This window comes from Orcinus orca, chromosome 2, assembly GCF_937001465.1.
Source record: "Orcinus orca chromosome 2, mOrcOrc1.1, whole genome shotgun sequence".
Classification (NCBI taxonomy): Eukaryota; Metazoa; Chordata; class Mammalia; order Artiodactyla; family Delphinidae; genus Orcinus; species Orcinus orca.
In genome coordinates this window covers 116945317-116960766 of record NC_064560.1, presented here as the reverse complement: position 1 = coordinate 116960766, position 15450 = coordinate 116945317, and the positions used below count along the sequence as shown (strand labels likewise).

At 40.7% G+C, this 15450-nt stretch overlaps 1 protein-coding gene across 4 annotated transcripts in view; it reads right to left on the bottom strand.

Annotated features, from left to right (window-relative positions):
- INO80 (INO80 complex ATPase subunit) overlaps positions 1-15450 on the bottom strand; it is a 123546-nt gene that overhangs the window by 26959 nt on the left and 81137 nt on the right. For all 4 annotated transcript variants that reach the window (XM_004273978.3, XM_033435765.2, XM_033435766.2 and 1 more), the window contains 2 exons: positions 13833-14058; positions 9545-9672 (listed from right to left, as the gene is read on the bottom strand). In XM_004273978.3, the coding sequence (XP_004274026.1) occupies positions 9545-9672; positions 13833-14058 (354 nt within the window). The remainder of the gene's footprint in view (positions 1-9544; positions 9673-13832; positions 14059-15450) is intronic.

The following is a 15450-nucleotide window of genomic DNA, read 5'->3' as shown; positions in this document are numbered from 1 at the left end:
TTCTTGCTGACCAAAGTCCTTGAATTTACAACCTAAGCTCCCTTCTCCCAGCACAGCATACATCACTGTTAAGGGAGGCCTAAGCATCAGAATGAACAGAAGACAAGGTAACTTTCCATGGCAGAGAATGTTCTTGGCATTATCTGTAAGAGGAATTAAAACTTTTAAGAATGGAGAAGAGATTTCAAGAGATAAAATAGAGGGGATGTATCTCTATTCTTGGAAGCTGCAATTCCTCTTACAGATATGTCCAAATGAGCACTGATTTCCTTTCTTTACCCCAATTATATGGATTATGTTTCAAAAAGTCCACTTGCAGAGGGACTGTTACCAAAACCTAATACAGGGACTTACCTGGTGGCGCAGTGGTTAAGAATCCGTCTGCCAATGCAGGGGACACGGGTTCTAGCCCCAGTCCAGGAAGATCCCACATGCCGCGGAGCAACTAAGCCCATGTGCCACAACTACTGAGCCCACATGCCTAGTGCCTGTGCTCCACAAGAGAAGCCACCGCAATGAGAAGCCTGTGCACTGCAATGAAGAGTAGCCCCCGCTCGCTGCAACTAGAGAAAGCCCACGCGCAGCAACGAAGACCCAAGGCAACCAAAAAATAAAAAGCTAATACAGCTGCCTATTTATAAGAAACACCATGAAGCAGTTTTTTCAGTTCAAAGAAACCTTTTTCCTATTGAAAAAGACAAATCATTTCTACATTTGAGAGATGTTTCTATTAATTAATTTTCTGTGGTCGAATGTTCTTCCACTGTAGTATTCTCATTATGGACCTCTTATACCTGGCTGGGTACTTCAGCACAGAAGGTTGTTACAGTTTGGTATGACTGGTATAGTGTATGTGGCAGCACTCTTAGAGCAAGTTGATATATGTGTGTGTGTTTGTGTGTGTGTGTGTGTGTGTGTGTAGGTATGTATGTGTGTGTGTGTGTGTGTGTGTGTGTATATATATATATATATATATTTCTTTTTCTTCCTTTTTTCACTATTTCCTTCTGTCTCCAGGTGGTTCTTTAAGGGCTTTGGTAATCACAGGGGGGGCAGAAAGTATTCAGTTAAAGCAAGCTTCACATTTAGTGGTAGAGCCCTATAATGGGAATGGGTTAATGGCAGAAGAGTAGGGGGTGTTTGGATGAGGAATTCAGGAAAGAAGATGAAAAATGACAGCATGATGATGGTCTTTAGAGGCTCACTATACCTGGGCAGCTAATCCAATCAGGAGATGTTGCCATCCAGAACAACAAAATACCTAGATTATAGAGAGACAGTGCACAGATTTGAACTTTAACCAAAAGGTGGGTTTCCTGCATAGACACTGCACTCTTTTGCCTTTTGAACCAGAACTTCCAACTTTAGTGACAGGACTGATGAATGAACCTTCTTGTAGATCTTGCTGTTCATATCATTTATATATCAAGGTCAGAAAAACATTAGAGATATTAATCCTAGGCCATAATCAAACCAACACTGATCATAGACAACCTGTTACTGAGGCAACGGAAGTGAATCTTTCCCATTTGCTGCTTTAAGCCTTTGCTCTCTCACCCAGGGGAATAGTGGGATTTCAGAAGGCTTAGTTGAGTTTAGATCCTATTTCAGTAAATAGCTTCAAAACAACAAGTAAATGGACATGGAAACAGCAGTGAAAAGCAGAACAGAGGAATAGCTATATCCTGACAATACAGAAAAACATCTATAAGATAAAGACTGAGCTAAAAAGGCAATTCAGTATTTCTTTCATTCAGAAATTCTGGCTACACCAAAGCTATCCTAGACATCTCTCTAGAACTCTAGGCTATTTGGGAAAGATAGTTAATTTAATCAAATGCTCATCCGGAAAGAAAAGCCTTATTTTTTCCAGTTGTTAATTTCAAGAACTGTTCCATTCTTAGTTCAGTTCTCCTATGATCCTAAAAACACCTAATGATTTAACATAAAATGTAATTCTATTTTTTAAAATAAAAAGACAAATTCTAACAAAAAAAATGATTTGATAGTAGTCGTAGCACTTTTGAAAAGTTAGTTTAAAAATCTATTTAAAAAAATCTATCCCCACTTAACAATCTCTATATCAAAAGGTTTTCTAATGGTTTTCTAATATCCATCTTAAGAGTCTTGCTTAATATATTCTTTTCAAAGCCAGCAGCTGAGACTGGTTAATTAGTAACTATTTGCTGAGTTTTGCAGTTAAATGTCTTTTATTTTTAAACAAACTTTATTTATTTATTTATTTATGACTGCGTTGAGTCTTCTTTGCTGCGCATAGGGTTTCTCTAGTTGCGGTCAGCGGAGGCTACTCTGTTGCGGTGCGCAGGCAGGCCTCTCATTGCAGTGGCTTCTCTTGCTGTGGATCACAGGCTCTAGGCTTGCGGACTCTAGAGCACAGGCTCAGTAGTTGTGCTGCATGTGCTTAATTGCTCCACAGCATGTGGGATCTTCATGGACCAGGGCTTGAACCCGTGTCCCCTGCATTGGCAGGCGGATTCTTAACCATTGCACCACCACTGAAGTCCCTTAAATGTCTTTCAAGGATGGCACAGCATTCTCATTCATCCCCCAATAGTCTGTAAGTAATTCACTCCCATGCCTGAGGACCACTGCTGGATGACTACTGCTTGCTGGATGACTTTACTGTGTTTTGTAGGAACCGTGTCATGTTAGCACTCCTGTGCATTAAGAAGGGCTTATGGTACAGAAAGGCCAACCGTTACCCAGTTCTTCCTGACACTTGGCACTCTGTAGAAACCAAGGGCATTTCTAACCCAAGTCTACTTGGGTTATTTAGGAAAAGCTCAGAAAATGATCCATCAGTATGATTAAATTTCTTGGAACCTTGTAAACCAAGAATTCCTTTCCACTTAAAGCAGCAAAGAGAAAAGAGAAACCAAATGTAGACCTTCCCCTCCCAGAAGTCTCATAATTTAGTATCCTCCCTTAATTAAATAAATATGAACACCAGTATTCTCAAGTGGATCAATAACCACTAACCAAAGTAAGCTCTAATTCTGCTTGAACTAATAAAATAAAAATTATGGCTTTTAACATTTAGGAAGTCTTTAGACCTATACAGTTCTAGTAGATACTATTTTTAAAAATTATTGAAGAAGCCAAAGGGGTTATGGACAAGATGTACTCTTGGCATCTGAGTAGTGATTTTCAGCCGGGATTAAAATTCCTGGGTCCCACCCCAGGAATTCTGACTCTGTAGGTCTGGGTTAGGGCCTAGACCGGTTTATTTTTAAAAAGCTCCAAAGATGACTGCAATAGACACCCTATTTCTAGAGCTAAGAACAACCACTCCAGAGGGAAGGCAGGGCAGGGTCCCTTAGAATCATGCTATCTCAGCATGGCTCTCAGATGAGCAACACATGAAGTTTGTTAGAAATGCAGAACTGAGGGGCACACCCCATATCTAGTAAATCGAAATCTGCATTTAAGAGGTGTGACTTGTAAGTACATTTACACTGTTATAGAACATACACTTAATGCTATTTCTAAAGCACTGGAATACTTTTTTCAAGAAAACTCTTATATGGAATCCCTCTAATATAAAATAGATTTTTTAAAAAATTACTATTCTAGCTAACAAAGAAGGGTAGGGAGTCCAGGCCCCACCTGTTTAATGTCTACACCTAGGTCTCCTGTCCTATACCCAACCCCATCAGTTGAAAAACCACTGTCTTAGAATACAAATTGAGAAGACAGGTCAGTTCTGGAACACGTCCCTAAGTCCTACTTTTTAAGCAGTAGCATGTGAACAGAGCTATTAGCATAACTCAAAATAGTTTCAGCAAGTGCCTCTCAATCCTTTAAAGTATACTAAATAAAATCAAACATTCACACACCCAGGGGTGTAAAACAAAGGGTCTAGGTTCACCTTGCAGTAGTGATAATGATGATGACTAGCATTTACTGAACATTTACTAAGTGACAATCACTATTCTGTGTATTTTACCTGGTTTTGCTTATCTAATCCTCACTACAGCCTTTCAGGTAGGTGTTATTATTGTCACTCCCATATCTTACAGATGTTAAGCAAGGTCTCTAAAGTGACACAGGCAGTAGGCATGGAGCTAGGATGGGAACTCAAGTAGACTAGATCCAGAGTCTTTAGCTTAACCCCTCCACCTACTGCTTCCCAGACAGAACAGAAGCTCACTACCACTAGCGGAAAAAAAGGGGAGGGAGAAGCCCCACAAGGTTCTTAATATATTATGACTATAATGATGAAAGGGTAACTGGGCACTTGAAAAAATAAAGGCAAATGTTTATATATCCCTAATGCAAACCTTCCATTCTGAGACTTCTTCACTATTTCAAAGTTGTCTCTGATGTTCATTTTAACCCAATTTCACTGTCACAAAAAAATTTGAGGGGAAGACTCAGTATGATCCACAAACCTGCAGACCTAGTGTAACTTTATTTCCTTGGACACACCCTTTTCCATCTTTGGTGTATATCACCAGCAAAAAGTGAGGCTCCCCTCAAGGTCTATTACAACTTCTGTTTTGTCCAAGCAAATTGCACCAAGCAAGTGAAATATGATAGTTATCCTTCCTTTATCTAATATAGAGCCCTCTGGAGCAATCACAAAGCATTCATGGGCCCACCATAATCTGCCTTCACCCTACTTGTTATTCCCCTTTCTTCTATACCACATGCTCCAGTTACGCTAAACTACTCCCCACTGCCCAATGTCTTGTACCTTCCCACGTCTGTGCCTTTTTACATCTGGCTTCCTTAGTCTGGAAATGCCCTTTTTCCTCATGGTTGAAATTCTATTTAAGTTCAGTTCATATGTCACCGTATGTGAAGCCTTCCCGAAGTGACCCAGTTGGAAATAAATGTATCATCCCTCCTGCTATCTTCAGCTCTCTTTATGCTTTATTTTTGGCATTAGTATCAGGGTACACTTGACAGTTATTTGTGTGAGACATATATATACATACATACATAAATCCTTCACTAGATTCATCTCTTAAAGTCAAAGACCACATTTAACTGGTATTTACCTCTGCCTAGCACAGTGCCTCGCTCACAGTTGACATGAAAAAGAAATGGACTAAACAGAATAAATATAGTGTGGTTGTAAGCAAACACATTTCTTTCTATTACTTCTAAGACCTAATGAAAATGCTAGTTAACAGTGACCCCAATTTGCTTTTCATTCCACGGAGCAGTTTTAAAATACTCAGTTTCCCTGTATGTTCAGAATCACAGCTCCCAAAGGTTACTTAGAGTTCTAAGAAAAGCCAGCCCATAAATGATAGAATGTCTGTTTGGGATGAATCCTTCCCCAGTGAGGTACTTGCTGACTAGGCAAGTTACACAACCCAGTGTCTCAAATATCATCATTAGCTATGGATTATCTGTATTTAATTCTGTGTTGCATTATTTTCATATATTGGTGTAGTGCAAGATTTGTCTGGGTTTCAGTACTTAACAATCACACATACAGCACCAGTTGGCTGACCCTTTCCAAGTATTTCTGTATCGCATAGAAAGTACTGAGGCTTATTTCCTTGAACTACAGACTCAGTTGCTTGATGCAATAGGAATGAATCTCAAAAGAGATGACTCAGAGATAATGTAAGTCATCTGTAGTGAGTTAAAAGCTCTCTGCAACTACTAAACTATGGGGAGGGATGGGGAGTATCCCAAACTATAGGGTAAAATGGTGGTGGTGGGAAAAATTTTGTCTGACATCCAGCTGGATGCCACCATCCCAAAGGCATAGGGGCTATGTCTGTGTCCATAGTACCCCCATCAGGCAAGACCCTGTATGTGACTCAGGAAATAAAAATAAACTGATAACATAACTTAGTGACCTGTGATATCCTCCCTTATTTATGTCCTTGACTTCTACCCATGGCACACTAAAAATTCCTGGCCCTGGAAATTAAGTAGTCCCCTTTTTAAATCCCCTATCTGGAAATACTATTTGGATACCATGGGACAAGATGAAATATTTCTGAATATAGAATTCTATTTGGAAGAAGATCTGATATATTCACTTGAAATTTAAATTAAAGTCAGATTTTTGCCCAAGAGAAGGAGGCTATCAATCACTTTAGAAAATACTGAGCAAATACAAAGTGCTTAGAACTAGTATTTTCACAAAATGGAATCCTGGCCATACAAAAGTGTGTGAATTTTTACTATCTTTTAGTTCTTCTGAGTCACAGAAACAGAAAAACACATAGCCAACGCTAAGGCACAGAACAAAAAAAACCCAAAAAGCTGTTAGATAAAAGAGATGCTGACACGCTCCACAGCTACACAGCACAGCTTCAACAGCCCCATGTGAGCTCAAATTCCTGCTCTATTGGAAGTTTTTATTCCATCTTTGATATACAGGGTACAAGATGTCAAGGGAAAAAGAGAATCCTGAAAACATTTTTTTTAATCTAAAAAAACAAACAAGCAAACAAAAACCACAATACTCTGAGAATGAAGAAGCAAGGCCAAGGGTCAAGGTATTTTTTTAAATTAATACTAGGTCATGTTTTAAAGTGGAACATGGCTCTAATGAATGTTTACAATGAAAGCTTCCATCATGAAAGTGACTGAAAAACCCATAATACTCTTTGAAAAGATAATGAAAAGTAGACCTAATCCTGCACTGTCCTAAAATCCACAATACATTTACATTTCTATAAATGATTAGACAAATATTAAACATTGTGGGCACTGTAATTCTATGCCCACAAAATATATTTGGAGGGGCTTCCCTGGTGGTGCAGTGGTTGGGAGTCTGCCTGCTGATGCAGGGGACGCGGGTTCGTGCCCCGGTCCGGGAGGATCCCACAGGCTGCGGAGCAGCTGGGCCCGTGAACCATGGCCGCTGAGCCTGCGCATCCGGAGCCTGTGGTCCGCAATGGGAGAGGCCACGGCAGTGAGAGGCCCGCATACCGCAAAAAAAAAAAAAAAAAAAAAATATATATATATATATATATATATTTGGAGGACTAAACTCTTGGAATACAAAATGTGGTTCGTTTGAGTAAATAATATTAAAACAAATAAATAGACTGAAAAAAAGAAACTTTAAAATTTAATGTTGAAGGAAAAAGAATAGTATAGTAGTAAGGAAACTAGACAACAGTTTCATTTTAATTTTTCAGTACAAACAGTTGCAACATTTTCTGGCTTCAACATCCTAGAAGCATGTTACACACATGGCTAAGGAATGTTAGCAGTTGTGAAATTCAGGCTTTGAATCTGCTTTTCCCTAATTTAGAATTCCCCATAGAGCAATGCAACTACATTTAGAGAAGATTCTCAAGCTGCCTTCATTGCTAAGCCTACCCACAAAGTCCACATCCCCTCTAAAAATCCTGTTGGATTACAGACAGACAGGAAGTGACCCTGGTGGGTAGTGTTCACAGCACTCATCGTGAACAAAATCATTATCATACTTTGAATTACTTATCTTAGTGAGTCTTATGAGTACCTAGAAGTGTGCAATATACAGAATAAGGGACTAAAATGCAGGACTGTGTCACTTAACCTACCCACACTTGCCTTCATCTACCAGAGCTAGCTTATTTTTTGGTGGCTCACCCCCTTTTCCTTGGAACTTCCCTTATAATGTGAATCAGCTTTTAAGACTCTATAATATACTGATATATAGCCTTGGGAAAAAAGAAGATTATTAACTCTCTTACAAAATCCTTAGCATATATTACCTTTTCTATAATTCTTATCAGTGAAAGATTACTATTTCATCTATACTTTCCTGACTCTTCAGGAAAAGGCAAGTGCACTTTATCTAAAAAGAGTCCTACTGAAAGAAAGTTACTCATATTGTTTTGGCTGTCGACATCATTTAGTTTCAACAAAATTTTTTTTTTTGCTGCATTGCGTCTTTGTTGCTGCTCAGGCTTTCTCTAGTTGTGGCGAGCGGGGGCCACTCTTCGTTGTGGTGCGTGGGCTTCTCATTGAGGTGGCTTCTTGTTGTGGAGCACGGACTCTAGGTGCACAGGCTTCAGTTGTTGCAGCGCACAGGCTCAGTAGTTGTGGCTCACGGGCTTTAGAGCACAGGCTCAGTAGTTGTGGTGCACGGACTTAGCTGCTCTGCAGTACGTGGGATCTTCCTGGACCAGGGCTCGAACCCAAGCCCCCTGCATTGGCAGGCAGATTCTTAACCACTCTGCTACCAGGGAAGTCCCTGAACAGAATATTAAGGATGCAGGCAGTCCTCTTATTTTGGATTATTGTTGTTAGGACCTTTAACATAGTCAAGATTTACATCAAACACAACGGCTTAATCACCTCTTAAGGTGACTCACAGTCACTTATAAGCATTTTTTCCATCATTTAGAAATAGATGACCTACTCACAATACAAAAAGGCAGAAACTTCTGCCTGTTGACAGCATTCCAGAGGCTAAACACTTTTTATTAAACATGAAACAGTGATTAAATTGACCTCAAATATTATTTGTTATGTCTCTTGCTAAAAGAAGTTGCCTGATTATTTAAGAGCCTGCCACTGAATTTAGATAAACTCACTGCAAAATTCAGCGAGCCAGCCTTGGCTTCTGAAGAACCTAAAATTCTCCCCTACTGCTACCCTTCATTCCTTCTGCACTGATAGAATCTCTACTCCCTTATTCCTAGATAGGGATAATAATGTCCAATTTCCACTTATTTATTACCAACTAGTCCCTGGAGTAGCAGGGTTAAAATTTAAAGGCTTATTAAATATGTAAAACACACCAAAAAACATGAGAATATTTATACACTACTGACATCCAGATGCTTTAGCCTCTCAACAGATGGCTTTCCAACTTTCTTGCACGAAAAACTTACTCTAGTCGTCTGTGATTATTTGTCCTCACTTTCACTCCTCTGTTTATATGTCCATGACTTTCTCTCCCTCAAATAATAAGCCACTACTTCAACAACAAGAAAGCAGAGAGAATGTCAACTCAGAAGTAATAAAAGAAACAAAATCTGCCCTGCACAGTAAGACAGAGCTGTATCTTTTACCATAACCCAATGGCTGTCAACTTTGGTTATATATTAGAATCACCTTGGGAACTTTTATCCTAATGCCTAGGCCTCATTCCATACTTCTTACATAAGTATCTCTGAGGATGGGACATCAGTATTTTTCAAAGCTCCCCCAAAAGACTGCAAAATGTAGTCAGGTTGAGAACCACTACACCAACTCAGGATGAATAGCTGCTCTCTAATAAGAATTAATCCCAAATCTTGTTTTCCATACAGAATTTCAGAGGACTTTTCAAGAAATTCCTAGGATCTGATCTGCTTTAAAATTTGGGAATTTCTTCACTAGTAAAGGAAGGAAGGAGGGGGATTCTATTTCACTGATACAAGGAAGGAGGAAGAAGTCCTTTGCACACTTTCATATCCGCCAGGAGTTGCTTCTCCTCCCCATATAGATGGTCAAATCACGAGGACAAGTTTTGGGTTCCCATTAAGCAGGACTGACATTAGTCATACAGCTATGATTCCTGCAATTTAAATGTCAAAACGTCCTAGTCCCCAAAGGTTCTTTCTCCTACCTCCAGCAGGTCTATCATCCTGGTCATCTGGGAGTAGATAAGGACCCTATGTCCTTGAGACTTGAGCCGAGTCAACAGGACATCAAGGGCATACAGCTTTCCACTGTCAGTGATGAGGCTCTCCTTGCCTAGGGAGAAGAAAAGGGGGGAAGCGGGAAATTATATTTAATTGAAGCAGCTCACTGCAGTAAAATCACTCACTGCAAAGCTGTATGCAGCCAAAATTACTGCAACCAGGACGCTTGTCATCATGAGAGCAGGAAAGTACTCTAGAGAAGAATGCAAAGCACTGTTAAATCATATCGAGTAGTGCTCTGGGAAGAAATATCCTGAAGCAGGGAAGTGTAGGTCCCCTCCCAACTGACAGTTCCCAATCAGACATCTGCTGCTAAGGCATCTGAAAGTTTCCCTGCTCCACATTTTTTTCCCCCGCTCCACATTTTTATTCAAGAGACAGCAGGTATATGTGGACATCTAAGAGTAATATCCATGCCAAACCTGCTGTAAGTGACCTGAGAAATCTGTTTTTCCTTTGTTCACCTTATCTCTAGGTATCTGTTTCTACTAGTTCTGTGGCTACATGGTTTACCTCCCAAAGGCATGAGAATGTAGAGAAACAAGGGCTGCTCTTGCCTGCCCCTAAAGACACTTGAACACCAAGAAATGCACTAAAAACCAAAACCAAAAACAAAATTAAAAAAACCCCTTCCTCTCTTGGATGATTTCAAATAGGTTGGCTGGTAAATGTCATTATCCTAAGCTGTAATTTAATAAAGACACTAGGGCTTATTCAGCTTTTCAGAAAGACTGACTTTGGGTTTCTGTGAAATGGAAGCTGCTTTCACTCACTAATTTGTGCTTCCTCCTTCCTCTTCCCATTAAAAAAAAAAAAAAAAAAAAAGGCATTTCAGCCAAAGATCTTTAGAGAACACTTAACTCACAAATTTTCATCTTATCCATTCAGTATCATTCAACTCCCATCACATTTCAGGAAGTAGAGTTTCCTGTTTGCAGACTGGTCCATAAACATACCCTAAACAATTGCTGCTACTAGGAAGGGAAGAGATGAAACTTAAGGGGCTGGGAGATGTAAGAGTATGTTTGCAAGTGGCTGTGGGATGCAAAAAGAGAGACAGAAAGGCTAGAGAGCTCACATACACAGCTAACTACTAAAAGTAAAAAAAGAAAACTGTTATGAAAAACATACTGTCTACCTTTAGTTTCAGGTTTGAACCTGTGGTTTTTCCTCTGAACTACAGAAGCTGACTGTTCAGAGCAATCCAAAAGTTTTCAACGGTCATTTCTCTGTTCTCGCCACTATCTGCCAAGTGCACAATTAATTGTATAAACTGAATGAGAACAGATGTGCTGACAGCACCACAACAAATCATCAGCCACTCTGTTTCTGCTACAAAGCTACAGGTCCTGGATGTTTACTCCTCTGCACTGCAGCCTGCCTTTTCCCACCTTCGGAACATTGCCAGGCCACATTTCTTCCTCCACCACCCCCTCCCTGACACTGTGGCACACACCTTTGTTCAGCCTCTTTGTTTGGTCCTGTTTAGATTATTGAAATGCTCTCCTTGTTGGCTGCCTTACCAACGCAATCAAATGACTGCAGCTGGGACAGAACCGATTGCTAAGCCCTCTTGCTGGCACCGGACAAGGAGGCCTATATAAATTCCCAGTCTGATCAGGCAGCAATGCTTTCGTAACAACTTCAAGGGTTTCTTCTTGCCAATTACCCTTCTCCTTTAATTGGGTTCCCAAGGGTCCCTCAATTTTGATAGCTCCTAAACATTCCCTAAAGAGGTACCAATCAGCTTCAGACAGTAAGTTTCTTTTTTTCTCATTAAAAGCACAGGAAAGTGAAAAAAAGAAACCCATATGTTTTTCAGTCACTGAGTGAGAGTGGGCAAGCTAAGCACATCAGATTTCTGCAGCCTGCTTATCTCCTCTTTCCATTCATATATAGTCCCTCAACACAAATATTTAAGTATATACAAATCTGTCTTGTGTCTGAATATTCAAAAGCTTCAATTCATCTCAAAATCATGATTTAATGGTTTTCATACCTTCCTGCTTCCCACATCTGCTTTACTTTGCAAGCAGAACGAACTGATGCTAGGATTAGGAAAACTCAGAGATGAAGATGCACACTTAGAAGAGAACTCTGATGCACCTAAAAGAAGCAAGAAGTCGCACCTGCTGTTAGCTTGTTATTGTTTAGGTGGGGGAGGTGGAAGTGGATGGACTGAATTTCTTTGGACTTGCCTGAAGGAAAAAGTCCAAGAAGAAAGTGACATCAGCAACAGCCTTAAAACACTTAAGCAGAAAAAAACAGTTTTCTTTCACTGCACACTTTTGCCTTCTGGGCCTGGCATCCATTACCCAATTTTCAGGAGCTACCAAAGTTGCACTGGACAAGAGCACCACCTGTTGCTAAGCAGGGCACAGAGCCAAGAAGAGCACAATTCCCTAGAAATTAGGCTGACTCTGCCAAGTCAAACCTGTGCCCAGCCCCTTCTTTCAAACAGAAGCTCGAAAAATGTTGAAATGAAAAGACCTACGCTACTTTCTTGCAATCTTTCCTACAATCCTACAGTACACAATCTTACAGTATTTTCACTTAGATACAAGCTCTCACTGACCACAGTATAAGATCCTGGTCACTGACAAAATGAATGTATCCAATGGCAGTAAAATTAGGGTAACAGATAAAATAATATCTCCTTTTTCCAAGGAGAGGAGACTTTTGAAGGGATTGTACACACTTCTCTTGGTGAAACACAGAGAGACATTCAAGGTGTGAAATCCAGAAGATTTTGGTCAGTCTCTCAAGGAATATAATAAAACCAACCCTTCCCAGGGAAACAGAAAATGTAAAAGTATAGAGGAAAAAGAGATAAAATACAGGTTCCAATGACCCCTCCACCCCCCACTGCCCTGCCCAGCCAGTCTACCGAGCACAATGGGGTCAGTGAGGAGCTGGTTGGTTCTCACAGTAAACAGCCAGTGAGGCTGGTGCTTTTTATCGATGCAAAAAGAACTCAGACACTTCCTGCTATTTAAACAAGGTCCATTTTTCTTTCAAAGAACAGGAAAAGCCACAAGAGATTCCCACAGCGCCAGCAATAAGCCTTCTCCTTCTGTACTGGGAACTTAGGAGTCAAAATGAAAAAGGGAGAAAGAAGAAATAAGGTGTTATCTTGCTTCTTTTAACACCTGTGCTCATCTTCTGCCGGGGACTCTGTGGTTTCCAAACCTGCTGGCTTCTATTCCTCTATTCCAACTACTATTCAGGCCTGCTTTACACCTGGGCTTTCCCCTTATTTTCTAACAATATACCTTCACCCACTGCTTTCACCTGTTTTAAGTCAGATATGAGGCCATATACATATTGCTCTTGTACACAAAACGGTATCTTCCAGTTCAAAGTACCCCCAAAGCAACTAATAGGTTGACCCAAAGTCCCTCGACACTTGACAAAGTTAACATTAAATGGAAAAGCCAGGCCTTAAAGCCTTTAATCCAGTTATCTCTTAGAAATAGCAGACTCTCTCTTTTGAACCCTTAACTCTAGTTTACTTCCTTTACGTGCCAGTAAGATGAATACAATCAAAGCATCAGAGAATTTGGACAACTGAAACGAACATGGTAGCTTTAAGCTACCACTCCAGTGTGCCTGCAGGTGTAAGCAAGGAACATAAGCCTATGAACCCTGTGTTTGGTTTCCTTAAAAGTAGTCTCACTAAAGCAAAAATGAAAACCTAGTTTCCTTTCAACCCTCGACCTTGACTCTAGTAGGTCTGGGAATCCACTAGGATTTTGGCACAAAACACTGTTTTTCTTCTGGTTATCATTCAGATCTCTAGTGCTTCGTGCAGGACACTGTTTATGCTACTTAAACTAGGCTTTCTGTGAGTGACGACATTCTCATTCATTCCACTGGCAATGGCACAAGACGACTGTACTCACTCGACCTGAAGCCTTTCCTACGAAGTTTATTTCCCTACACCCCCCGCCCCCATCCCTAAGAGTCATATTCCTCTCTCAGCTGTAAGCTTGTCACAGGAGAGCATTTAGGCAGAAATCTAAAAAAAATTTCTATTTCCACTCAAGTCACAAATTACTTAAGCATTCTTACCTACAATCACTAAGGGTAAAAGAGGAAATAGAAACCTCAAGAACTTTGAATTCTGAATATCTGAAACCACCACATGGAGTATCTTCCTGGTTCTTCCCTTGCCAAAGCCGGGAACATATGCCAAGAGAAAGGAGGACTCACCTGGAATCCTGATGAAAGACCAGCCATTCTGAGGCCTAATGCTCCACAGTCCTCCAGCTGGTTCTGGAAAGAACTGAGACCGTCGATTTAGCCAGTCTGCCGCCAGTTCAGGGGCCCCATTCAACAAACACTGCTTGGCTGCCAGACTCCCTCCTTCCTTCAGCACTCGCCGCTCATATTCTGCACTTCGGTCATTGCAGTAAGAATCCAATGGCACTGCGGTGACCTGCAGTGAAAGATTCACGTGAGATGGCTCTTTCACATTTTCCACACCCACTAAGCCTTTTGGGAACTTTGACTCTGAAATCAGACTAATGTGGATAATTCTTAGACTAGCGGTTTTAACTTCCCTGCTCTGACAAACTAACCTGTCCTTAATAACTGACTTAGTGAGCTTCCCCAGGTAAAAAGCCAACCTCCATAAAAAGAATTTTCAACAAACTAAAGATCCAAAGAGTGCTGGAGTTTGCAGATAAACTGGGATACCAGGTCAGGAATAATTCTATCACAAATATATATATATATATAAAATCACTTTGTCATCTCCCTTCATTGCCAGACAGTGCTTTTGGCAAAGTTCTATTAGCCATACACAGGATGGTGAGGCCATAAAGGGAGATGGAGATAGTCATCATTAAAGAACTAAAGAGCATCCTCCTGGTGCATCTGAAGCTATCTTTAAGGCTTCTGTGGCAAAGCTCCCAAGTTTGTCAACATTTCTTTTTCCTCTTCCCTGACCAGGTTACTGACTGACAAACGTAATGGAAGATAAGAGAATCTTTCTTTCAGGCCATAAGCTGCCGGGGAGCGTTATGGGGTAGGGATTAGAGAAAGCAATTGCCAGAGAGTAGTGAATTCATTTCCTGGCTAGGGCAGAGGCTTTGCACAAATTCTTATCTCACATTCAAATGCTGCCCCCCAAAGGAACAGAAGGCTCCTGCCAACTTAGAAACACAGGTTTTATCCTTCTTTAATGACCTGGGTCTATTCCCACTATAATAAGCAGCTATGCATTCAGATGTATGTGAAATCATCTGATAAGGAGTCTGAGGTTACCTTTTGTTAAAATTTGGAGGTTGTGATTACCTGTAAGCCCAGGTTGATAAAAATGCTAAGGTCCCATTATTAGCAGCGAATTGCTCAGAAGAACCATGGAGCTAGACCAAGAGATAGGAAGAATGTGGATATAAGGAGCAAGGGCAGAGGTATGGGAAAGATCAGAACATAAAGTACTGGCTGTACGTAGTTAGGTAGTTCTATTCTTTCTATTATTTATTGGAAGTTAAACATTTAGGAAAATCTACTTGCTACTAACTTTTCTATTTTCATGCCCATCAATATTTAGGGCAATGGTTTGTCAAGTTTTGGTGGGCATAAGAACCTTCTTAGGAGCCTATCTAATGTGCAGATTTTGATCCAGGCCTAAGGTAGGAATCACTACTTCTAGGGTTTGTTTTGTTTGTTTGTTTTGCGGTACACGGGCCTCCCACTGCCGTGGCCTCTCCCGTTGCGGAGCACAGGCTCCGGAGGCGCAGGCTCAGCAGCCACGGTTCACGGGCCTAGCCGCTCCGCGGCATGTGGGTCCTCGTGGTACGAACCCATGTCCCCTGTATCAGCA